Consider the following 26,206-nt stretch of genomic DNA (forward strand, 5'->3'; position numbering starts at 1 on the left):
TGTGTTTGCACTGAGGGGAGGAAGGTGTGGACATGTTCAGACCTGCAAGCCCAATACTGTTAATGTGCCGATGAAAGGCGGTGGGTGGGTGGGTGGGTGGTGGGGGTTCAAGGAAAAACAGACTCACCTCCTTTACCTGCTGTGGAAACATTGGCAAATTCTGGGCCGGAGCCATGAGCCATTTTTTTTAAATTTGTTTTTGAGATTCATTCCTAAAGGAAAACATAACCCATGTTGAAAACACAGATAACAGAATTAACTATCAGTTAACGATTCATATGAATGATTGAGAATAAAGAGCTCAAACAAATAAGATATGTCTCCAAAAGTCCGGTTTTAAGCAGAATTGATGATTTAATGGACGCTGCCATTAAAACTTTTTTTAACCGCTTCAACCACATGAATGCTGCACTACCCAGTCGACTCAGCACACAGCGAATAGGACTTCAAGTAAAGTGATCGCAGGCCATTAAATCAGCCATTCGTTCCCCATCTTCCTGTGCTGAGCACTGTTACTCGCTGTCTTCCCAGTCACTTTCCACCATCATGTCCTATAGAAGTTGATTTCAGTTTAGGGGTTTTGTCTTCTCTACTTTAACAAACACCGATGGAGTTCCCCGCGGCATTGAGCCTATGTGACAGCATGCAGAGAATGACATGGCACCCCCTAGTCTCAGTAAAGCAGCGGTACAAAATCGCGCAAAGCTTTTTCATAAACACCGAAATGTGCTTGAAACTCCTCTTACGGCCTCTTGATATCACAAGTAACCAACCCAGGATATATTTTATCCATCCATCCAAACCGCTTACCCTTACTCAGGGTTGTGGGGATGCTGGAGCCTATCCCAGCAGTCATTGGGCAGCAGGTGGGGAGACACCCTGGACAGGCCGCCAGACCATCACAGCCCCCCCCCCACACACACACACACACACATTCATACCTAGGGACAATTTAGCCCCTAGGTGTGAGCGGAGACGGAGACGGATACCACTGAACACAGAGACCCATTGAAACCAAATGTCCTTGAACCATTCGATAATCAGCATTTGGCATCCGATGTTTGATAGCTGATATGACATTTATTATCCTTTTAAGTGATTTTTGCCTTTGTTGGACTTGAAAGTGGACAGAGACATAGAGAAAAAGAGAGACATGCAGCAAGGCTTCTGCACTGGATCTGAACCCAGGACGTTGCTCACAGGCCTGAGCCAGCTGGGTGTGCACTTAAAGTTGTAATACTGAAAATCATTACTTCTTCACCACTGAAACCGTCAGTGGTGATACTGGTGATTCGATTTGACCACTCCAAATCCTCCAAATCTCAGAGATCCCTTGGAAGCCGAGCAGTCACTATTGCTGTTGTGTCAGCACCCTCTGTACCATCCATCCATCCATTATCCAAGCTGCTTATCCTAATTTGGGTTGCGGGATGCTGGAGCCTATCCCAGCAGTCAACAGGAGGCAGGCGGGACCTTCTGTACCGCAAAACAATGAAGAAGAAAAAAGAAAAAGAAAACATAATCTGGGTTTTAGTCCCGCTGTGTTTTGCTGGGCGTTGCAGTTAGCTATGGGTTTTGCAGTGGCTCCTGGGTTGTGCGCAGGTCGCTGATGTGTTTTTCACCATTGCAAATAGTGACTCCCACAGGTGGTGGGGAGCCAGTACTGCTGCAGGTGGACGGGAGAGAAATGGTTTTCTGCCCACACTTATACCTAATGATGTACGTAGAAGTCGTCACCCATGTAGGAGTTGTGCAACAGTGGGGCCCTGAGACATCACATCCCAAGTTTGACTCGTGTCTAGATGGTAACTCTAGATTTGCGAAGCTCTCGCACATGTGCACTTGATTCAGCACAGTAGTGCTTGACAAGCGTTAGGTTAAAAATCCTGTGAGTTTCGCAAATTGAGGGTTACCATCTAGACAGAACCCCAATTTTGACATTGTAAGGATATAAGGATAAAAAAGTAGACAAAATCAACAACAAAAAAACTGGGTTTTAGCTATTGATGTCTTGATGCATGCTCAATAATCCAGGTAAGAAAATCAAAGAAGGTTGAATCAGCTCACCTGAATACAACGTTTATTGACAATAAATGTTCTGTTAATAAATGTTGTATCCAGATGAACCGATTCAACCTTCTTTGATGTAGCTATTGATGTTGCGGTATTTGCCGGTAAAGATTTTCTTGTTTTATAATGATAATAATGAAGATAATTAAAAACTTTGTATCTCACTTTTCATACATGAAATGCCCTTCAAAGTGCTTTTTATTAGAAAGAAGCAAATTAAGACAATCAGAAGCAGAAAAAATATATGTAAAAAGTCAAATTAAAAGAATGAAATTTGAACAATTGAGCACATTATTTCAATAAGATGAATGAGAAAAATAATGAAGTTTCTAAAACGATGACCTTGTTTGCCATATCTTCAGTATAGCCACAATAATTTTGCTTTTGTTTTGAATTTGCAGCTATTTACCTTGTTCTTCCATGTCAAGATGCTGTGGTAGAGAGATAAAAAGCTGTGTCAGGTCCTTATTCCAGTGAAAGTCCTACCTAACAGTAACCAGTAACCTTCATAAGATATTCAGGGATTAGCTATTGTCTTAAGTACACCTGCAATAGAAAGTGTAAAAGAAGAACATTTGTTTTGCATGAGAAATCTTCAGGATTTTAGCTTTAACTGGCTGAAAATCCAGGACAGCGCACCGTTATCTTACATAGGGCAGCACGGTGGCTCAGTCGTTAGCACTGTTGTCTCACAGCAAGAAGGTCCTGGGTTTGAACCCCAGGCCATCCCAGGTCCTTTCTGTGTGGAGTTTGCATGTTCTCCCCATGTCTGCGTGGGTTTCCTCCCACCATCAAAAAAAAGAAAAAGAAAAAAAAAGCCATGCATGTTGGGGTTAATACACCTGTCTGTGCCCCTGACCAAGGCAACAGGAAGAAATAACTGGAGTTGGTCCCTGGGTGCTGCATGACGGCTGCCCGCTGCTAGCTACACCGCTAGGATGGGTTAAATGCAGAGTAAATTTCATTTGTATGTATGTACAAAATGAATAATACAGAGTATTCTATTCTATTATTTCAAAGTGAATAATTCTAATGTTTGTGTATTCTGTGCCCCTTGCTGTACTCATCCTCCTGTCAGGTTGTTGATGACTTGAGGTTTAGGCTGCTGATGCAATTTCTAAGTGGCATGGAAATGTTTTAACACAAGTTACAGGCTGGCTTTCACACTTGTCACTTGTGTTCATTTGTTCATTTAAACAAAAGCCATGACAACCAGCGTTGCCAACTGTCTGCAGTCTGTTTCTCTCACACACACCTAAACACATGCACACAATCTCTCCCTCTCTCTCTCTCTCTCTCTCACACACACACACACACAATCTCTCCCACACAAACACCTACACGCACTAAACACACAAACACTATCTCTCTCACACACACGCCTGCATGCGCTTGGCATTTTCATTTTCTCTCTCTCTCTCTCTCTCTCTCTCTCTCTCTCTCTCTCTCTCTCTCTCTCTCTCTCTCTCTCTCTCACACACACGCACACTTGACAGGTAAGTGCCTGCCAGGGAGATTCGGGGATTGAAGAAGACTCTTGTCATTAATTTTCTACTGTTTCCATGAGGTCTGTTTGTGTTGATCCTGTCTGGTGCCATTCTTGAATCATCTCTGAGGAGATCTGAGGCGTTTAGGTGGAGTCAAACAGCCATTTCCCCCCGGGGGCAGTTGGCGGGGTGTTGTCACAGCATGCTTAGAGAGAGAGAGAGACCAGTCCCTCTCTGACAACTGAATCTGAGCAGATGTTAACCCCAAAAGAATGGATCTGAGTTCAGGCCGCCTCATCCGTATTCTGACCGAATTCATCCATGCACTTACGATTCAAAATTTTAGCTGGCGCTCTTCTCTAAAAATCAAAAAGACAAATCTAAAAACAAGCAATGCAATAAAATTGAGGACGCTTCGGTTCTTATAAATGCTTTGCTTGGAACTACAAAAAAAAAAAAAAACCTACAAAAACACATCCAACATATCACTGTCCAAGAGAGCGAACACCAGGATGACTGTCAGAACTGCCGGTCTGCATGGGCTAGCAGTTAGCTTAGCCGGCCCCACTTCCCCGTTCTGTCAGACCGCCTCGGTGTTTCCTCCTCAGGCACAGCTCCAGGTAGGGACATGGTCCCTGGGCCCACCGCATGCAGCAGACCAAGTTCTCCCAACCGATCCAGCACCAGCTCTGCCAGCCATCAAATGAAGACATAAACTTAGACGCAGATGTGGACAAACACACTGCATAGAGGGTACTGGGTGAGGCTGCAAACTTAGGTTCGCGCTGCCATCTTCCCACACGGGGACTGAGTGAGGCTGCTGCAAACGTGAATTCGTGCCACCATGTGAACACACAGTTCAAGTGAGAAATCAAGCCAGGGTTTAATTCTACTTGAACCCTGACCTCTATCATTCAGCAATGTGAACGACAACAAATCAAGGCAAGCAAGATATAAAGTTAAAAGGCAGTTGATATGCAGCACATTTGCCGTCTTTTGCTATTGTCACATGCATATAGTCGATATTATTTGCGGTATTTTGTTTAGAGTTGTGAGTGCGAGTCTTTTGGCGGACTGAGTCAAACAACAACGCTCATTCAGAAGTTCTGCTTTGGTTTTGAATCCCTAAAATCTGGGGCGTGGGGGAGCACAAGTCATTTAGTTCTGCTTGATACCTTTCAGCATCCCTACTGGCATTTAATAGTCATGCTGCACACACATTGGATTTGTTTTAATGCGGGGTGCAGCACACTGATTTTTTTTGTTGTTGACCCCCCCTCCCCAATTGTATTCGGCCAATTACCCTACTCTTCCGAGCTGTCCCGGTTGCTGCTCCGCCCCCTCTGCCAATCCAGGGAGGGCTGCAGACTACCACGTCTCCTCCGATACATGTGGAGTTGCCAGCTGCTTCTTTTCACCTGACAGTGAGGAGTTTTGCCAGGGGGACGTAGCGCATGGGAGGATCACGCTGCCCCCCACCACCACCCCCACCCTGAATAGGCGCCAGGCACCAGAGGAGACACTAGTGCAGTGACCAGGACACACACCCACATCCGGCCCGCAGACATGGCCAGTTTTGTCTGTAGGGAGGCCCGACCAAGCCGGAGGTAACACGGGGATTGGATCTGCCGATCCCCGTGTTGGTGGGCAGAGGAATAGATCGCTACGCTACCCGGACGCCCAGCATACTGCTTTTTACTTACAACAGCCTTGACCCGGGTCACATTGGACGCGATAGTGCGAGGTATTTGCTGTTGCTAGGCAGCCCCAAATTCACCTGTCAATCACTTGTGTGCCAGCATAAGCGATCAGTGAATTAACGGCACAGTATTACCCATCCAACTTATTACTTCTACCACTTGAACAACGTATCTCTTTTTATTACCTATATTACTCTTTATTTTTCTAAAACATGAAGAGGTGGAGAGAATTTTTTTTTTTAGCTCTTTCGCCATCTTTGGTGTGAATAGTTCAGTTCGGAAGGCCCGCCCAAGGTGCATAAACCACAATCAATTAAAAAACCCATTGAAACCAGTAAGGAAAAGGTGCTTCTTACTGCCCCTAAACTTGTCCAATCTGATCATCAACTCATGTTTCAAGAAATACAAAATGTGTATTACACATACAAGCTTTAAATTGGACTTTTCATCACACCGGAGCGACCTGGCTCAGACTCCTGCTGGTTTAAAACTCCAGTCTAGGATCAGATCTCCATTTCTGAAGCTGAACTACATAAGCCTTCAGTAAACTGATGCTGTCAGTCTGCAAGGGTTAATCTTGTTCCCCAGCTGCGGGAGTCCTGATCTCAGTACCAAGAGCAGGTTTTGGGACTTTGCCGATGTGGGTTGGTTAGAACAACTGGTCCCTGATAACTGGATTATAATCTTGTAATGAGCAGGTGGTTTAAGATTAGAGTCCCAACAGGAAATTCTGAAATTAGGCCAGAGCGTTCCCACCTGCACCATGTGCTTCTACCCGTGGAGCTTGTTTTGTGATGTTGCGTGCGATGGCAATTGCTTTAAGTGAGGAGCAGTTGGGGCTTTCTAAATCCGGAATGATGCGAGTATGAATTTTTTATCACGATGAAATGGTCGAACTGCAAAGAGTGCTGCTTTGGCATGAACTCTTGTCTCACAGCTTGTTTTTTTTAACTATTAAACAAGTTATTTTCCAACAATCACAGTTAACCGGGACTATCAGAGTTATGGAAAAAAATAATTTTCTCTTAATTTTTCTCCCCCTTACTTCGCTTTCATCTTAGAATAACAATATGATAAGACGAAGAATTAATGAATTCGTAATATCACGTTTTTTTTTCTGAACGAAGCTTCCAAAACACTTCAACAAATAATATCCTCAAAAGCAGATTAACACATATATTGGGGAAAAAAACACCAACAAAATACCGTCTGTCCTGGTTTACCCGAGGAACATTAAAAAAAAAACTTTCCCAGAGAAGGCTGAGCGGACCCCTATATGCGGAGTCGGAGAATTCGATTATGCGACATCGTGATTTTCACTCTGTGGCACATTAGATGCAGTTTAGGCCAATTATCTTAAATCAGATCACTTGGAAAATGACAGAGCACAACAACCACTGCAGACTGACTCATGTGGAGGCAGGTTGTGCGTGTATGTTTATGTGTTTGCGCTTTTCTTTGTGTACATGTGTTGGTTTGTGTATATGTTTGTTTTTGTATGTGCGTTTGTGTACTGTGTATATTTGTGTGTGTATGCATGTTTGTTTAAATATATGTTTGTTTGTGTGTGTGTGTTCGTTTGTATGTATGTCCGTTTTTGTTCGCGTATGTGTGTGTGTTAGATCCCCATCGGTTAACTAGAGGAAGAAAAAGGAAAGTCCAACTCAACAACCAGCGTCTTTAACTGCGATGAGATCATGAGACAACACAACCCAGTTACTACTAGAAGAGTGGTGTTTATTTTGACTGGTGATTCTGCAAAACCGAGGTGGCCTAATTAATAAAACTCCTGCTGAACCATGTGCAGCACTGTAAAGGGTTCCCCGACTTACCTATGCACTTTCCCCTTAGACAGGGAGGAAAATGAGAAGAAGAATCATAACGTGACTGTTAATGCTAATGTTGAGTATGTTGCATGTGGCAAACTAAGTTCGTAAAATAGCACAATGAGACAACAGCCATCACTGATCTTGCATGCGTGGCTGTTCTATAGGAGAGGTGGCAAATCTGTTATTGGACAGCTGATTAAGGTGGTTGACTGGGATTTGACCGAGAGTCTGCAGATGCGTAGACCAATCAGGAAACAGGTGGTGGACTAGATGGTTTCACTTGGAGAGCGTGAAAGGGAGAGAACGCAAAAGCCAGACAGCAAAAGACCATACAAGTGACTCTTAACAGTACTGGCACATAAGTGTGTTTGTCTGTCAGAGTATGTTATTTATTATTACTGACAGGATGCGGAAGCGGGGCAGGCTAAGCTAACTGCTAGCCCATGCAGACTGGCAGTTCCGATAACACCGAGGGCGGTCTGGTGGCGGCCTCGCCTAGCGTTGACTGTGTTTTTGGTGTCATTGTGTGGAGCCTGGGGAGGTGTATCGAAGATGTCTAGATAGAAGAGCTGGCATTGGATAAGCTGGGGGAGTCTGATGCGTCCGGTGGGCTCAGGGACCACGGCCCAGCCTGGAGCTGCGCCCGAGGAAGAAGCACCGAGGGTGGTCTGACAGGATGCGGAAGCGGGGCAGGCTAAGCTAACTGCTAGCCCATGCAGACCGGCTGTTCCGACAGTCATCCTGGCGTTCGCTCTCTTGGACAGTGAAAATTATTTATTTATTTTGGATACGTTGGGTGTTTTTGTAGTTTGGACATATGTGTTCTTGTAGTTTGAATATGTGTTTTTGTCTTTGTGTTGCACTGCTGTGGGCCAAGATGGCCGTGCTGTGTTGTGCCCCCGAAGTTTTCGTCAATATACAAGTAAACAAATCCTGTGCGTGTGCTTGTTTCATGTAGTCAAGGTACTACATATATTTGTTCACGATTCCTGGATGTTCCTGATTTGTGCATGTGTTTGTTTGTGTATGCAAGTTTGTTTCACTATGTACGTATATATTCGCGCGCGTGTGTGTGTTTGTTTGCATGTAGGTTTATTTCTGTTTATGTATTTGTCTGTGCGTTTGTACCGTCCGTTTGTGTGTATTTTTTGTATGTGTGTTCATCTATGTGTTTATTTGTGTGTGTGTGTGTGTGTCAGGGTGGGTCGGTGTCAAAGGCAGTGGGAAATGTTGCGCTGAGATATTTCCGACATGGCGAGCAGTGCGTCATGTAGTTCAGCACTGAGTGTGTGGCTGCTGGGCTGTTTGAGGCGTGTCCAGGTCTACCTCTGTGTTACTGGGACTTGGTAACGAGTTTTAGATGATGTGAGTGAATGAGGGTCTGAAACGGTGTCTGTATGTATGCTGCATGGGATTTCCGTCCTGGTCATAGTGCCTACTTCTCTACGGTGTTTAATTTCTTGTCTCCCACATTAGTCTGTGTGTGCAAACAAGGAAAACTAGAACGGAAAACAAGCAACGAAAGAAAGAAAGCGAGGACGAGAGAAAAGAAGACTTTGCAATAATGGATGATGTGGCCTGTCATATAAACAGCTGGTAAAGTCATCCAGAGATAAAGCAACAGTAGAATAAGCCTCATATCCTTCATCCCCAACATTACAGATGAATAACGGCATGGGGTCAAAGGTCAGAGCCACAGCACTCTGTTCATACATGCAGCAAGTATTTCTGTGAGCCTTGTTTGACTGTATGATGGAGGAGCTTGTAGAGGAAGTGGCTGTATGATGGAGGAGCTTGTAGAGGAAGTGAGACATCAGCAGAGAGACAGAACGCGTTTGGTGAAGCAGGTTGGACCCGCGGGGAATAACGCGCTCACCCGAGTTCCTGAAAACTCAAGAAACACAAATCCAGACAGGAAGTTGATTTGAACTAGAGGGATTTTTATTTGTCCCCGCTGAGTTTGACTCGCAACAATACGCATACAACAAACCGCCCCGCACGTGCTGTCGGAGTCGTGCAGAGCTACCGAGGCGTCTCTCAAATTAACGGATCTCTCTTTCTTCACTCCACTAAACTCTCTAATTGGCCCACCATCTCTTCTCCGTTCATTTCACCGTTCGCTCCGTTTCATTTTCCCCCAATGACTTGGAGCCCTGCCTCCTCTCTCTGGCGCTAATTACTGAGCGGGTCCACGCTAGCAACGCCGTTGATGGCAACAACATCAACAGCAGCACAGAGCCAGGCGTGTTTATTTTTTTCTCTTTCTTATCCTCGTTTGCTCATTTGATACTAACTTTCCCTCTCTCTCTCTCTCTCTCTCTCTCTCTCCCCGACAGCACCCTTATCCTTCTGAGGAGCAGAAGAAGCAGCTAGCGCAGGACACGGGGCTTACCATTCTACAAGTCAACAACTGGTGAGTTAAAGAGCGTCTCTCCAGGTCCACCAACAACAGCTTTAAACCCGCCCCAGGTGATCTGTGGCTAATGAATTGAATGATTAATTCCTCCGAGGTTGGCCCCCATTTCAGAATAAGCCACCAGCGCTCCGTCTGCCCCAAAGTTGGGCAGACCGGGTTAATTGGAACAGGAGGCGGGGGGGGGGGCTATAGAGTTTTGCAGGGTTGGGGGATGTGAAACGTCAGCATGTGCCATGTTGGGCGTTGCAGCAAGCGCCGTTGCACAGAGCAAAACCCTGTCGTCCACACAACGTAGGCCGAGGTGCTCCCCTGTAGATGTGTTTTACAAAGGTTTGAAAAGACACAGCCTGAAAACGATGGTAGCATCGTACACCATGAGCCACACCGTGTTTTCATCCCACCCCCAAATACACATGCACCCCCCCACACACACCCCCACCCATAGTGAGACACATGGACAAACTGCAGCAGTTTGATGCCACAAGGCAACTTTTATATAAAGCTGAACGGGATACTGGAAAATAAAATTTGACATTTCAGTATTTTTTTTTTGTGATATATATATATATATATATATATATTGCATTACTAAAGAGAAAGCATGAGTAACACAAAATTACCAGATATATGCAGCATTTAACTTCAATTTTCTAAACTCCACCTTTAACAATTCACTTTTATATAAATACTCACACACACACTGGTGTTCACTCCTCCCTGGCCAAAGCCAGAGTTCATATTCATCCTTCACAGAAACCCGCACTCTCTTATTTTGTGTGTGTTTCTGTGCGCTGAGCCTCCCTCTTTTCCTTCTCAGTGAAGAGAACGTGCTAAAGAAAATGAACTGGCCTCACATGTTAAAAACCTCTCTGTGAACCACACGGTCACTGCTGAGTGGCGGTAGCGAGAGCGTTGATGCCGGGTGGAGGTATAATGGATGCCACAGAGAGACGGAGACACACACACGGTGGGCTATGGCACATTCAGCTGCACATTTCACCTTCGTCAAGGACAGTGGCTCGCTGCTCTTTGGCTTGCTGAGGCCAGAGGAGAGAAGCAGACTGTAGCTGTTAAATGTTGGTGAATTGTTGTTCTTATTCTTGTGATTAGGGTGGCACATGGGCTCGATCCTAGCTTTTGTGTGTGGAATGTGCGACTTTTCCCTAAGTTTGTGTGGGTTTCCTCCAACTGCTCCATTTTCCCCTCACAGTTCATAAGAGGTGCGTGGTTGATGAATTGGAGACTTATGTGTTGTATAAATTGTGTGTGTGTGTGTGTGTGTGTGTGTGTGTGTGTGTGTGTGTGTGTGAGAGAGACACTGGTGATCTGTCCATGGTGTCTCCAAATGCATGCTGGGACAGACTCCAGCCCCCCATGACCCTGAATTGGATTAAGCCAGTACCCAGATTGAATGAGTTGTTATTATCATTATTAGTAATGGGGCAGCTGTATTTCAGGGAAAAACAAAAAAGTCAGGGATCAAATAGACAGTGGTTCTTGTAAGTTCATCCTCCCTACATATTTCCTCCACAATGACCATTTCCCTGATTTATATAACAATTTGACACAAAGGATCCCAAAAACACCCACTACGTTAACTTAGCAGTTTATTATCTACAAAGTAGGGCTAAAGGATATTGAGATGTTTTTTTGGCGATAGGTATTACAATATAAAAGAATAAAAAGGACTTGCATATTTCACTAGCTATATGCAGCTTTTAACTTTCAGTGTTCCACTTGTAAAGAGTTAATCACTGATGAGCGGGATTTTAAATTGGGAAATATGGCGGTTATCCAAGAGGTCGTCAAATCGGTCTAAATTATCATTTGTCAAGGAGCAGTCATGAAGAAGCCGGCCTTGCTAGATTTTGTGTTCTATCTGTTTTACCCTGACAGCCCTGTGATGGCCTGTCCAGGTTGTCTCCCTGCCTGCCATCCAATGACTGCTGGGATAGGCTCCAGCATCCCCGTGACCCTGACAGCAGGATAAGCGGTTTGGATAAGGATGACCGATGGGCCCAATATGCATTACATTGCATCCTTTGCAATGACACTATTGCGCATTTATATTGCCGTGTCGATTCAGAGACCACGTTTGTTCAGCCCTAAAACACAGAAATTCTCACCAGGCGTTACAGGCCGTGTTTGGTCTCAAAGGAGCCCACTGAGACATTTCATCCCTTCTGATTAACACTCTGCACAGGTAGAAAACATGAATAATAATAATCGGATATTATGAAACGTGCATCAGCAAATGTTTCCTGTCATGACCACTATCAGCAGCCAAAGCGAGAGAAACGGTGACCTGCAAGTGAGCCAACCCAACGATTGCTAACAAGACTTCCCCATTTTGCAAGTTACTTCATGCAGAGACCCCGCAGAAGATTGAAGAGGGAATCATGTTGTAAAACATCAGAATATTTATAACTTGTCACACATGGTTATATATTCAATGAAAATGCTACTTACCTGTCCAGCAGTAGCGTAGCCAGCTCGGCATCAGTATTTATGCCTTTATAGTGACTCAGTTTTCACCTCCTCACAAAAGCAATAATTATATTTACTTTTATAGGGGCAGTTATCCTTTTTTCCTCTTTTTTGCCGGAGGAGAGGGCCTTTTGGTTTCTATGGAGTTGTGTTGGACAGCTGGAGACTTTAATCGCGCGGTGTGATGACGGTGGTCGCTGGACACCAGATTTCGAAAGGGTGCAGCGCCTTCCACTGGTTTGTTTACCAAAACAAAGATTTCGGGTGAAACGCGGGTTCTGACGGCCGGAATTCTCCGCACCTGACAAAGCTATCGCGTTGCAGTCAGTAAGGAGCAACAAGGCTCTTCAACCCACTGATACGTTATTGTCTTTTTTTTTTTTTGCTACGCTAACGCCACATTTTCACTGACGGTACCTTGTAAAAGATGTTTTTGTACCATACTAAAGAGAGCCCACCAGAGCCGTGAAGCTCAACCCTGGCTATTAAAGCTATTAGTCTCATGTTCCCCCTGAATATTTGCTGTTGCTGTGGCAACGCCTCCCGAGCCGCTTACAGTTTCCCCTTATTCTGCAAAATGTGAAATGAATTAGCGAGTCTGCGGCCACGCCGACACGAGCAGTTTGTAAAGGAAACAGAAGTAAAGGGGCAGCAGAGCAGAGCGGCCGAGCTGTCTCGGACAAATCTACACTCAACGATGGTGTCAAACTATCGTAATCATAATCGACTGTGTTAGCAAACATGGCCGACGTGCTTCCACCTCGTCTCTGTTCTAACCATCGTTGGCGATTTTTAAAAGCCAACTTTATGGGGCCTTCGATTCTGCCTGATCGCTTATGTTGTGTGTCAACATACCGTATAACTCGATACAGGTGTTGTAAATAAAAATGTCTTTCACGTTTCTCTCGTCAGATGACTGCCCGACTGCAAAAAAAAGTGATTTGATAAACGGTTGCAAAATGCTAACTGGCTAACCAAGGCTAACATAATTTCAGGGCTGTTAGCATTTTGTGACCCTCAATCAAACCACTTTTTTATAGTCAGGGGCAGTTAATATGGTGTGTGTGTGTGTGTTTTGTGTGAAACAGTAAGAGCTGGTTTTTTGGTGATGAAGGATTGTGGGTAAAGCAGGCGGTGGGAGCGTGTGTGTGTAAGAGAGAAACTAAGCGCTGTTTTTTTTTGGTGATGGATTGTGGGTAAAGCAGGCAGTGGGAGGGGGCCAGTGGTTTCTCCTGGGGTTGACAACCTCTGCTTCTTTTTGCTAAAAGCATCGACACTTAGCACCTACACCCCCGACCCCACACATACACATTTTACAAATCCCGCTTTACACACACACACAAAAGATCATAATGGAACATCAGAAATATTCTGTGTGTGTTATCAAACGTCCTCCACTCTCACCCTGGCTCATCCCTCTCCTTTCTTTAATTTCGTTTTGTTCTCTTTGTCATTCTCACCACATACTTCCCCTCCTGTCTTTCCCCCACTCTCCAGTCCTTCATTTTCTCCTCCTCTCTCCTTTCACAGTATCTGACAGATACCGTGATCCAAGTTTTTCAGGTCTTTTTTTAGCTCTGAAGCCGAAGTTGGGCTCTGCCTAAACTCACCTAGATGCACTGAAATAGCTGCTGGTATGGTCATCATGTGGGACGCTGTCTGAAAACAGGCCTGCTAACTCTTTGTGGGCCGGCCGGGTCATAGTTTAACAAACACTTAAAATCCTCCCCGCCGGCACGCTAACAGGGTGCTCCTCTGCTTTACTACTGGTCTGGTTCTGTGTTGACCGGAGCAGGTGAGAGAAAGGGAGGGGCAAGTCTGTGTGTGTGTGTGTGTGTGTGTGTGTGTATGGAAAGTGGGATTGTATAAAATGTGTGTGTCTGTGTGTGTGTCTGAAGAGGGACTTCGTTAAGTGTGTGTGTGTGTGTGTTTGTGTGTGTGTATATATATATATATGTCTGTGTGTGTGTGTGCGTGCATGTGCGTGCGTCTTAAAGGGGATTTCGTTAAGTGTGTTTGTGAATGTGTGTGTGTGTGTGTGTGTGTGTGTGTGTGTAAGGGGTGTAAATGGCGTTTTCACGGCAAACAGCTGGCCTGGTTTATTTAAACACACCCAGGGGTGTGTGTGTCTGTGTGTGTGTGTTGGGGGGGGGGGGGGTGGCACTGACCTGAGATTGACCGAAGGAGGGTTAGAGAGGCGAGGTGGGGTTTAGGGGCTGCTTTATGAACAGGAGGTAGGGGCGAGTGTGTGTGTGTGTGTTGAGCTATTTGTGAGGAACAATTTGAATTTTAACAATAAAAGTGAGGATATATTTGCAAAGTAAGGCCATTTGTGCCACTCCTCACTTTTTCAGGGTCCTATTTTAGGGTTAGGACAGGAGTTTAGGTTGAGGTTCGAATTAGGATGAGGTTAGGATTAGGGTTCGGGTTAGGACAGGAGTTTAGGTTGAGGCTAGAATTAGGATGAGGTTAAGATTAGGGTTCGGGTTAGGACAGGAGTTTAGGTTGAGGTTAGGGTTAGGGTTAAAGTTAGGCCAGTAGTTCTGATGGTTAAGTTTAGAGTTGGGGATTAGAAAATGAATGTAGTCAAAGAAGGTCCTCATAAAAATAGAAAAACAAATGTGTGTGTGTGCATCCGTGCGTGTAAGACAGATTTCATGGCGCTCTCGTTTGTTTTAAACCTCAGGAGAGGTGTGTCACTGTACGCCTTCTTACCCTCCATCCCACCCAACCCGCCTCCCAGCAGTCCTCCAAAAGGAAACACTTTGTCACAAGGAGGGTGGGGTGGGACTCGCTGTTTCTGATTTGGACTGGCTATCCTGTAAAGAAAGGCTCATGAGTACGCCCCCCCCCACCCCATTACCCACTCGGGCCCTTTCTCATCTCACGGTGTTGTGTTGATGTATGACATGCAAGGTACCCCTTAGCATTTGCATGACACACGCTGGGTTAACCCCTACCTAAATTTCGCCGCTACCTACCCCCTAACCATTACTACACTCCAAACTGGAGCGCTACTAAATATTAACCTTAAACTTAAGGGGCAGCCACACTACACTTTGGTGCCCCATTGACTTCATGTCACATGCATGTGAGATCGAATCAGGCGTGCAGGGATCTGTCGCGGAGGCAGCACTGATAATTGGTGCTACGAGATGAGCACGCGTTGTGTTTTGTGATGTGCCCTCAAACAAGATGACAAACACTCGCTGGCTGTAGGACAGTCAACTGGACGCATCAAATGTAATTTTTTTTTCCAAAAAATCCAGTGAAGGTAATGTCAGTAGCGCAATAAGGGGCTGTTTTTACAGCCGTATATAATATACAGTAAGACCGACAAATATGTAAGTGTGTTCTGCACAGACTTAGAGATAAAAACAAAAAAAAAGTTTGATCCATGAAAACCAGTGTTGCTGCTGGTGCGTTTCTGGTTTGTCTACTAGTATAAGAATGATGCTTCATTGCATTGGTTGGATGGTTGTGCTGTTTGTGCGATGGGTGCAGAGGTGTGTGTGTGTGTGGGGGGGGGGGGGGGTAAAGGCAGTCCCATGGTGCGAAGGGGTCGCCCAGGGGTGAACTTTTTAACTCCCTAATGGAGGCGTGCAGCTTCAGCGCACTGCATGGGGCTCTGTTCCTCCTTTCATTGGCTGCTTAACAGGCGGAGCCGGGGGTGCGTGGCGCCTGGCCCTGACAACAGGACCCCCCCACCACCACCACCCCTCTCCTTCTCTCTCTCTCTCATCCTCTCACATTCTGTCTCCCTCTCCTTTCTCTCTAGCTCTCTCATTCGCTGTCTCTCCGTGGCTATTCCTTTTGTTGGTTCTGGCTCCCTTTCTTTCTTTCTTTCTTTCTCTCTCTTGCTCTCTACCTCATTCACACTCTATCCTTTACTTTCCTCTTAGTTTTCCCCCTGCTGGCGTCCTCCATTTGTCACAGTGTCACCAGGGATTTTGTTCACAGAGGTTCCCGGGGGCCTTCTCACTTGATTCAAGTGAAAAAAAAAACAATTAAGCTAACTAATAAACAATAGCTATGGATATATTTGGGATTGCCCTGACACCTGGATCTGATCTGATCACTTTGGTTCTTTCCATAGTTCTCTGTTTTCTGTCCAAAGCGCGAGCGGTTCTTCCCCTTCTCGTTCCTCTAAAACATCTTCTTCTACATCACCCCCTGCATTTGAACCACCTCCCTCCTCCTCCTCTTTCTACGCCTGATGAAAAGAGAGCTCAGTCTTTTTGTTTTCTGAAAAGGGAATCAGGTCCCTCCAAACCCCCCCTGTCCTCACCGCCACCTTCTCTTTAAGTTGAAGTGGAACCATCCTGTTGGGGGGTGAGAAAGCAGGGGACATAAATCAAGTGGGAACCACTGGGCTTTTACTGGGGGCTGGTGGTGGTGTTGTGGGGAGGGGGATCGAGGGGCAGGTTAGAAGGGGTCAACGATGGGAGGGTTCACGCTGAGCGAGAGCAGAATCTTTCGCTGCAGAAGGCATGGGGCTTGGAGAAGGGGGAGGTTGGGGCAGGTGGGGAGGTCAAAGGGGTGCCAGGTCAGAGGTCACACATACCACGATGATGGCTTTCAAGTGTATACTTAGAGGGGACGTGTACGGATAGACCTCGGCTTTGCCCTGAAGCCCCACTCCATTAGCCGTCAGAGCAGAGTGCTCTGTGCATTTAAGGTGTGGTTACACACTTTATAATGTTTTCATCCCAGCGTATTAAAGGAGAATTCCAGTTTTTTTACAATCTGCATCTTATTTTTGCAGTTTTTGCCATCGTGTGTATTAGTCATATCATTTTACTCACCAGCTTCACTGTGGAGATTTTGGATGCGGGACAACCGCTAGACACAGCTTTACAACGACTTCCTACAGGGCAACTCAACACGAGTCTTAAACCTGTCCTTTCAACAACAACAACAAAACCCTAGTGTCTCATATTGACTGTGTACACGTTTTCCCATGATCTATGACTTCTCAGTTGAGCTGGCCAGGTACCTTATCAGTGGATACTACTCCCGCAGTAAGTATAGGCTGGTCCTTCCTGCAAGTTGAACCAGGAAGTAGCTCAGCAATCCCATGGACCGTTGATAACACTGGACATTTCAAGTAATAATTTAGTTCTGAATATGTGGTTTACATATTTGGGTTAAATTTGACTCTTTGAAACGTGCCTGACATTTCGGTTCAGCCCCTTTATAAGACGCCATTATAAAGCTGTGTCCAGCAGTTTTCCTGTATCAAAAATGTCCAAAATGAAGACGAGTAAAATGATAAAAGAGAGCAAAGTGAGGGAAATTATATCATAACCAATCTGCACGATGGCAAAAGCCACAAAAACAAGACCCAGGTTGTAAAAAACAAAAAACAAAAGAAAAAACGAAATGCCCTAAAACCTGTGTTCGAAGTATTGGAAATCTGGTGCAACTCTGGTAAAACTTTGTGCAGAGGGCTATAATAACACAGAAATGGCACAAGTTAGTAATACACAGGGTGCTGTAAACTGTTAGCCGAGGTGCTTCAAAATATTTTCATTGTGAATATAAAATGAGGTATGAACGTGTTTCTGTAAAGCAAAGTTAGACCCCTGATGACGTTAATACAAACTTGCTGCTGTGAAAACTGGACTGAGTTTCATAAAGTGAACAGAAAATTGAAATTTGTGTAGCCAGGAGCTGCCTTTGGGCTCACATGTTGAGACAAGCAGTGGTTTGAATCCCACCTCTTTCTTTCTCACTTTTCCTGTGATTGAAAAAGTGAGAAAACACAAGATTGATTTTCAGTGGGGTGGGGGCAGGCTGGTGTATTTTCTGTTATCCTGGTAAATGTGCAAGGTGAGCTTCCGGGTGTACAAATGGCATCAGATCATCCCGAACCAACCGAGCTTTTGGACGGGATGAGAATCATGTAAAGGAGCTTCGATTCTGTGAGCAGAGAGGAAGCTGAGAGGTTTCTCTGTCGCTTTAACAGTGAACCCGTAGACCTTGTCTGGACAGTGTCAAGCAGCCACAGCTGACAGCCTGGCTATCATTTTTGGGTTTATTTTGTTTTGTTTTTGGTTTTTTTTCTTAGCTCCATGTTGTTGACACTAAATGCAGAACTTTTAAAATCATTTGCTGCTCACCGTGTCTCTGTTATAACGTGTTGCTGTGCTCTCCTTCTTCCCCTCTCCTCCCATTTTCTCCCCTTTCCTGTCTCCTCCCCTCCTCCTGTTTTCAGGTTCATCAACGCAAGACGACGGATAGTTCAGCCAATGATCGACCAGTCCAACAGAGCAGGCAGGTCTTCCTTTGTCTTTATGTTTTAAGCCCTTCAGCTCCGACACATTCACACGAATGCAACAGTGAGATGAGCTTGACTTCACCAGTATTACAAGCAGTCAAATGTAAAGAGGTCAAAGGTCAGTGCTGTTATGCCCTGAGAAGGCTCCTGCATTCAGAGACGCGTCATGTGAATGAGTAGCAGAGAGGTAGAGCGGTTTTGCTTTCTTTTCAAGAGCCATAGTATTTGGTAGTAAATTAGAGTAAATGATGTGTTGAAGGAGATGAAGATGGGATGGAAGGGAGGGGAGGACATGAGGACAGGATATGAGGTACTTTGTGTGTTGAGTTTCAACTCTTTCAGCTTTGTTTCAGTTCGACTCCATGTTTTCCTTGCTTTAAAACTTTTACACTGAGAAAAATGGTCTGTGAATTTCAGCATACTCTCTAGCATGGCAGAGCACCCGTCTTGCTCTTCAATCATGGGGGCAAGTGCACGTATTTACTCAGTGTGTGTTGCTACCAGCGTATATCATGAAAAAAAATTTCGCAGGTGCAATACCCATCATTTTCCTGAATCAGTAAAATTAAAAACAGGCTAACTTCCATCAATACAAACCACTCAACCCAGCCCCTCCCTATACAAACTTGCCCGTGGTGAGCTCTGACTTGGCTCTCTGGTCCTCATGGTGTTAAAGTGAACAGAGGGGCTTAATTCCCCCAGTGAATGGTCTCTAAACGCCAGAGGATTAGCCCAGACAAAGATGCTAATCGCTTCGACTGGCCACTCTCTTGAACATTTTAACCCGGGATTAAAACAAATAAGAGCTGGCCAAGTCGGGGCTAAAATGCTGCTAGCCTTTTGGCCACTTGTTTTTCTCACTAGTGACCCCCGCACTGACTTCTGGACAAAAGCAGGGATTCACAGTTAACTGACATTTATTAAGAATAAAGAACTAAAACCGTTGATGTGAAAGAAAACCTCAGCTCCCAGGTCTCCAGAGTTGGGTCGTCTTTACACCGTTTAGACTTTTTTCTAACTAAACTGGGGAAAGGTTCAACTCTTTAGAGGGGTGTGCATGAAATCAGCCATTTCTCTTTGTGTTGTGATCAATCACAATGAACAATAAGTGGGTTTTCCTGTTAGTGTGACGCTTATAAGTTCATTGCAACAACAGCCAATGTGAGCAGTATCTTTTAAAGGGCCCATTCCAGTGTTTTTAATGCTCAATAAATTTAGACTTAATCCGTGTTTCCGATCAATATTTTGGTTTTATGCACCAAGATCTCGGCACAAGCAGCGACGCTCTTGAGAAGTTTGGCTGTGTGTATTTTTTCACAGCAGACCAGTGATGTATAAATTGACCAGAAACAAGCATCCTATATATGCTGTGGAAACACTGCATAGTATCACATATTTTCTTTTTGGAAATTTAGTTTACACTCACTTTTGAAGTCAAATGATGGTTAGGTGTCGCACCACGTTGGAGTTAGTTGCACTTTTAATGAGCATGCTAGCATTGGCTAATTACACATTATAAGTAACTTGCCACTTGTAGACCAGAGACTAGCAAGCGGCAGACAAAACAAATTAGACAAATATGTTTATTAAAAACTGTGATGTAAAATACAAACTGCATCTGTATGGCGGATAATTTGATGTTCAACATTTGAAGTAGAGTTAGTCCGAAATCCCAACTTTCTTTTCTAATGTTAGCTATCACAGCTAGTCATCATGGATGCAAAGTATTTTATATATCAGCCCAAAATTTGATTTAGGCAGCGGTTATTAAGTTTTATTTCTATCAATAAAAAACAGTTCATCTGCAGAGTCTGAACTCCCTCTCGCCATCTACATCAGCCTTTATTTTTCCTCTTCTTACCATCGCTGCATCCCACCGTATATCTGCTACAGACTAAGCTGGCCACAGGGAGCATGCCTTATTGTGGAGCTGCTGGAAAATCTACAGTCTGTGATGGAGGTCATAGGTCAAGGGCTGCACTTGAGGGGGACTTGGTCGAGTTGAAAGGAGCTTTCACCTGCTGAGGAAGAGCATAGTCTTCATCTCGCCTCAACCTCTGACAATTTGGATGGTTGAGGGATTGATGGCTAACAAATGAGACTGATTACCAACAACTACAACAATTCAGAGAAGCAAAATCTTTCAGACCAGTGTAGATACATTTATTTAGTCATCCACTTCTCAAACTATGGAAAATAGGGGTTCCAAAGAGGCCTTCAAATATAGTAATAATGAAAAAGGTTTCAGCCACTTAATCCAAATGGTGATAATTCATTTGCTTTTATGTATTTTTTTTTGGGCGGCACGGTGGCCAGGTGGTTAGCGCTGTCACCTCACAACAAGAAGGTCCTGGGTTCGAACCCCGGGGTTGTCCAACATCCCAGGTCATCCTCTGTGTGGAGTTGCATGTTCTCCCCGTGTCTGCGGTGGGTTTTCTCCGGGTGCTCCGGTTTCCCCCACCATCAAGCATGTTAGGGTTAATACTCCTGTCTGTGCCCCTGACCGAGGCATGGCAAGATGAACTGGAGCTGGTCCCCGGGCACTGCATGGCGGCTGCCCACTGCTCCTAGCTACACAGCTAGGATGGGTTAAATGCAGAGCTGAATTCCCCCACTGGATTAATATTGTATATAAAAATAATTTTAAAAAAAGTACATACATACACTCTACAGAGCAGAACAAGAGCACAAAAGGCTAATATGGACGTGCAGCAAGGCGGCAACCCATTTCCAACCTACTGCTTTTCTTCAGGCAGCATCAAACTATCGTTGTTGAGTTGGTCCCTAGAGATCGAAAAAAAGAATTGACGACAACAATCACATTTTGCTGAGAAATATCCAAACATCCCCACTGGGATGTCGGCCATAATGCATGCTAGATGCATTTACATACAGACGCAAGAGTAGAAACAAACTGAAAACAAGGGTTGATAAATCAAAGAAATCATGACCCAAATTCCATGTCCTCATCAAGTCCCTCAGGAGAGATAGTCTCCAAGTTAAAAATCCATCTTGCCTTGATTCTAAGTAATAAATGCTCATCGTTTATTTAGTCATAAAACACGGTCCAGTCAGGTTGGAAATAGAGCAATAAGATATGAGGATGATGAAAATGACTGGAGGGAAATGTGACAATTCTTCAAATTGAGATAAATTCCCTCGATGTTCTCATCCAAAACACCAAATCCCAAAAATTCTCAAATAAACAAATTTACTCATCATAATTGTACATAAAATTCTTTGTCTATGAAATGACTTTTGGTCTTTTTCGGTACACTTCTGACGAGCACTGAGGAGTCATAATTGGATAGTTCACTTCCTCTTCTCACACACTTGCATCTCTCATTGTCCTCTTGTCTTGAGCTACTAAATAATAATCAAAAATGTACCATTTCTGATTAACTTTTTTTCTTTTCTTGCACTTATCTGTTATACAAGATCATTCTAAAGTCAGGAATTTTTGTTCATCTATTTTCTGGATGTTTTGCCTCTGACTCTTCACCACCTAACTTTTGCTTTCTGTAATGTCAGCCATCTGGGAACCAAAGCTTGTTCCACAGTTGAACTCACTGGTCAGTGTGAGATAGACAGAGGGATGATGGAGCAATATGTAGAGTTTTGTGATAGGTACTAAGTGTACTTATTACGAACAATATATTAATGAAGAAGCAGTCATAATCTATGAAGGGAATCATATCATCAGGACACTGGGCAGAGTGACAAAGTTAATTAAAATTGATGATGGGGAACAGTTTTTTGTAAACGTTTCCTTCTGTGCATGTCCTCAGTGAGTCAGGGCGGGCCGTACACGCCAGATGGTCAGCCAATGGGAGGCTTCATCATGGACGGCCAGACACACATGGGAATCCGACCACCTGGTAGGAAGGCTAACAGACACACACACACACACACACCCTAGATTGGATCCATAGTGCTGTCCTGTCCAAATGTGGTCAGTTCTTTCGACTTGGCCATCCGTCCAGACACTGCTTTAGCTGATATGTAATATTCTCCTGCAGTTATTAGATTTAATTTGATTTTTTTTAAAATTTGGATTTCTTTTAGCCCTATTGAGCTCTCCTTCAAAGAGTCCAAATGTTAAATTAACAATAAAACAGATTACAGATAATGTAAATATATAGAAAATGCATATTTTCAACTCATTCACACACACAGATCAGCTCACACACAAGTCCAGAGAAGGTGACTAAGTTTATGTGTAAAGTCCTTCCTAAGTTGTTAGTTTTAATCAATACGTTTTTATTCTAGTAATTTACTCATTTGAGTTGTGCCGTACAAACATCACAGCAGCCAGCCAATCAAAAAACGTTCACACACGTAAATATGAAACTGAACACCTGCCTCACGGGCTGACTCCAGACAAAGATGTCCCAACATTATATATATATATATATATATAAATATATATATATATATATATATATATATATTTATATATATATATATATATAAATATATACACTACCGTTCAAAAGTTTGGGATCACCCAAACAATTTTGTGTTTTCCATGAAAAGTCACACTTATTCACCACCATATGTTGTGAAATGAATAGAAAATAGAGTCAAGACATTGACAAGGTTAGAAATAATGATTTGTATTTGAAATAAGATTTTTTTTACATCAAACTTTGCTTTCGTCAAAGAATCCTCCATTTGCAGCAATTACAGCATTGCAGACCTTTGGCATTCTAGCTGTTAATTTGTTGAGGTAATCTGGAGAAATTGCACCCCACGCTTCCAGAAGCAGCTCCCACAAGTTGGATTGGTTGGATGGGCACTTCTTTGAGCAGATTGAGTTTCTGGAGCATCACATTTGTGGGGTCAATTAAACGCTCAAAATGGCCAGAAAAAGAGAACTTTCATCTGAAACTCGACAGTCTATTCTTGTTATTAGAAATGAAGGCTATTCCATGCGAGAAATTGCTAAGAAATTGAAGATTTCCTACACCGGTGTGTACTACTCCCTTCAGAGGACAGCACAAACAGGCTCTAACCAGAGTAGAAAAAGAAGTGGGAGGCCGCGTTGCACAACTGAGCAAGAAGATAAGTACATTAGAGTCTCTAGTTTGAGAAACAGACGCCTCACAGGTCCCCAACTGGCATCTTCATTAAATAGTACCTGTTAGAGCCTGTTTGTGCTGTCCTCTGAAGGGAGTAGTACACACCGGTGTAGGAAATCTTCAATTTCTTAGCAATTTCTCGCATGGAATAGCCTTCATTTCTAAGAACAAGAATAGACTGTCGAGTTTCAGATGAAAGTTCTCTTTTTCTGGCCATTTTGAGCGTTTAATTGACCCCACAAATGTGATGCTCCAGAAAATCAATCTGCTCAAAGAAGTGCCCATCCAACCAATCCAACTTGTGGGAGCTGCTTCTGGAAGCGTGGGGTGCAATTTCTCCAGATTACCTCAACAAATTAACAGCTAGAATGCCAAAGGTCTGCAATGCTGTAATTGCTGCAAATGGAGGATTCTTTAACGAAAGCAAAGTTTGATGTAAAAAAAATCTTATTTCAAATACAAATCATTATTTCTAAGCTTGTCAATGTCTTGACTCTATTTTCTATTCATTTCACAACATATGGTGGTGAATAAGTGTGACTTTTCATGGAAAACACGAAATTGTTTGGGTGATCCCAAACTTTTGAACGGTAGTGTATATATAAATATATATATATATTTATATATATTTATATATATATATATATATCAAGAAGATACAGCCTATCATGTAAAACACGCTGATGACTATTTTGTTTCCCCATTTTCTAATAATAGTTCCAAAATGGAAGTCGGCCATTGTTGTTTGTTGTCGTTTAAGTTTGGTCTCTTGGTTTTATTGCAGTTAATTTGACAAAATGTTACAGTTCTTCATTAGCTAACTCAAAAACTACACCTAGTTGGTTGTGTGTGTAAGAATTTAACAACTCGGTTTTTACTAAATAACTAATAGGAATGGTGCAACTTACTTTTATTTAGTGGTGGGTAAAATCTGACTTAAATATTCTGATGTAAATACTTATGTGAAAACTAGACTTAGTAAGGACTTTTACATAACTTGTGCAACTGGTGGGGCGGCACAGTGGTTAGCGTGATTGCCTCACAGCAAGAAGGTCCTGGGTTCGAGCCTTGGGGGGGTCGTACCGGATTGTCCTCTGTGTGGAGTTTGCAAGTTCTCCCCATGTCTGTGTGGGTTTCCTCCCACAGCCCAAAGACATGTAGGTCAGGTGAATCGGCCGTACTAAATTGTCCCTAGGTATGAACGTGTGTGTATATGTCAGCTCTGTGTGATGGTCTGGTGGTCTGTCCAAAGGTGTCTCCCGTCTGCCACCCAATGATTGCTATGATAGGCTCCAGCATCCCCGCGACCCTGAGAGCAGGATGGGTGGTTCGGATAATGGATGGGCGGTGCAACTGGTCTCTGGGCTAATGTATTGACTTAAACTGTGCTGATAACTCCTACTGAACTGAACATAATATGCTTCTAAAAATATTAATCCACCTTTGAATAATAGTGACACCTGTTTGACCTAAATGGTGCAAATTTGAAATAAAACATGTTACTTTTTAGGGGATTTAAAAAAAAAAGTCTACTTGTTAAAGAATGGATTGAATATGTAAAAGGATAGAAATAAAATCATTACTTGTTAAGGATAAATTAAAACAAAGCCTGTTACTGTTGAAAAGGCGGTTGGTAAAGTGTAGGAAGAGCACATTGATTCAAAAAAAGATCCTTGTATGTTCAGATATTTTTCTCATAATAGATATGTTCAAATGTAGGAATAAACCACTGACATGGTTTCTGTTTGCGTGTGTCACCTCCAGGTCCTATGGGTGGGGTGGGGATGGGTGTGGAGGGGCAGTGGCACTACATGTAACCCCCCCCCGCCCCAGTCAGCGGACCCAGCTCAGTGCCCGACGGGAGCCACTGTAAGTACCCACAACGCTTCTGGACTACACACAACACACACTATTGATCAAAAAGCATCCATTCCAAAACTTTATCATCCATTATCTATACCCGCTAAACCAAATTCATGGTTGCAGGGAACCATGTTTGTTTATTCATTAGCAATTTTAACCCACAGTAGAGATAAACAGGAAACGTCCTCTTGTCCCACCACATTTTCTTTCACAAAACACCTTCTTTTTTTTGTTTGTGCTCAATGACATTGGGGGACTTCTGGTTGGCACACTGTAAAGAATAGCAGGCCCACAGAACACTCTCCGACCCACTTGGATCGTTTCCCCAGATTCAACTACTTTAACATGATAGGACTGCTGTTGAAATATGAAAGGGGACAAGCTCAGAAGAGCCAAAGGTGGAATGACCACAAGATCAAGAAAAGAAAGAGGAATCAGCCATGGGGTGTGACAACCAGACTAATGCCAACTTGCCTAGCCCGGATAGACTTGAGCACACCGAACCTAGCTTAGTGGCCAGTATACACACTGAGATTAAGGCAATCCATTCTGATGTAAAGAGTGAGATGAGTTGTTTTTATTATACGCTGAGAGAGGACACGAAGAAGGAGTTGCCTGAATTCAGAGACGAGCTTAACCAGGCCCTGGGAGATATCAGGGAAGACTTAAAAACCACAACAACACGAGTCTAGGAAGCGGTTCAGCGTATTGCCGAAATAGAGGAGTGCAACCTCAAACTTGAAGAGGCGCTCTGACAAACGAAACAGGCATAGGAATCCATGCAAACAAAAGTGACAGACTTGGAATCATGACCTTGGTGAAATAACATCTGTATTTACAAAATCCCTGAAGGTGAGGAAGATAATAACATGATGGAATTTGTAGCCAAATTTCTGAAGTCAGAGCTGACTACACTGGACGAGACCAAACTGAAAATACAGCGCTGCCACAGAGCTCTTGGCCCATGTCCACCCCGGGATGCTCCACCGAGAT

At 43.8% G+C, this 26,206-nt stretch overlaps 1 protein-coding gene across 1 annotated transcript in view; it reads left to right on the plus strand.

Moving 5' to 3' along the window:
• The window catches only part of meis1a (Meis homeobox 1 a), a 75,618-nt gene that overhangs the window by 36,762 nt on the left and 12,650 nt on the right, over nt 1–26,206 (plus strand). The window contains exons 9-12 of the mRNA XM_056279657.1: nt 9,423–9,499; nt 18,207–18,265; nt 22,058–22,147; nt 25,115–25,219. Of these exons, the coding sequence (XP_056135632.1) occupies nt 9,423–9,499; nt 18,207–18,265; nt 22,058–22,147; nt 25,115–25,167 (279 nt within the window). The 3' untranslated portion in view covers nt 25,168–25,219. The remainder of the gene's footprint in view (nt 1–9,422; nt 9,500–18,206; nt 18,266–22,057; nt 22,148–25,114; nt 25,220–26,206) is intronic.

The sequence above is a fragment of the Lampris incognitus genome, chromosome 5, assembly GCF_029633865.1.
Source record: "Lampris incognitus isolate fLamInc1 chromosome 5, fLamInc1.hap2, whole genome shotgun sequence".
Lineage (NCBI taxonomy): Eukaryota > Metazoa > Chordata > Actinopteri > Lampriformes > Lampridae > Lampris > Lampris incognitus.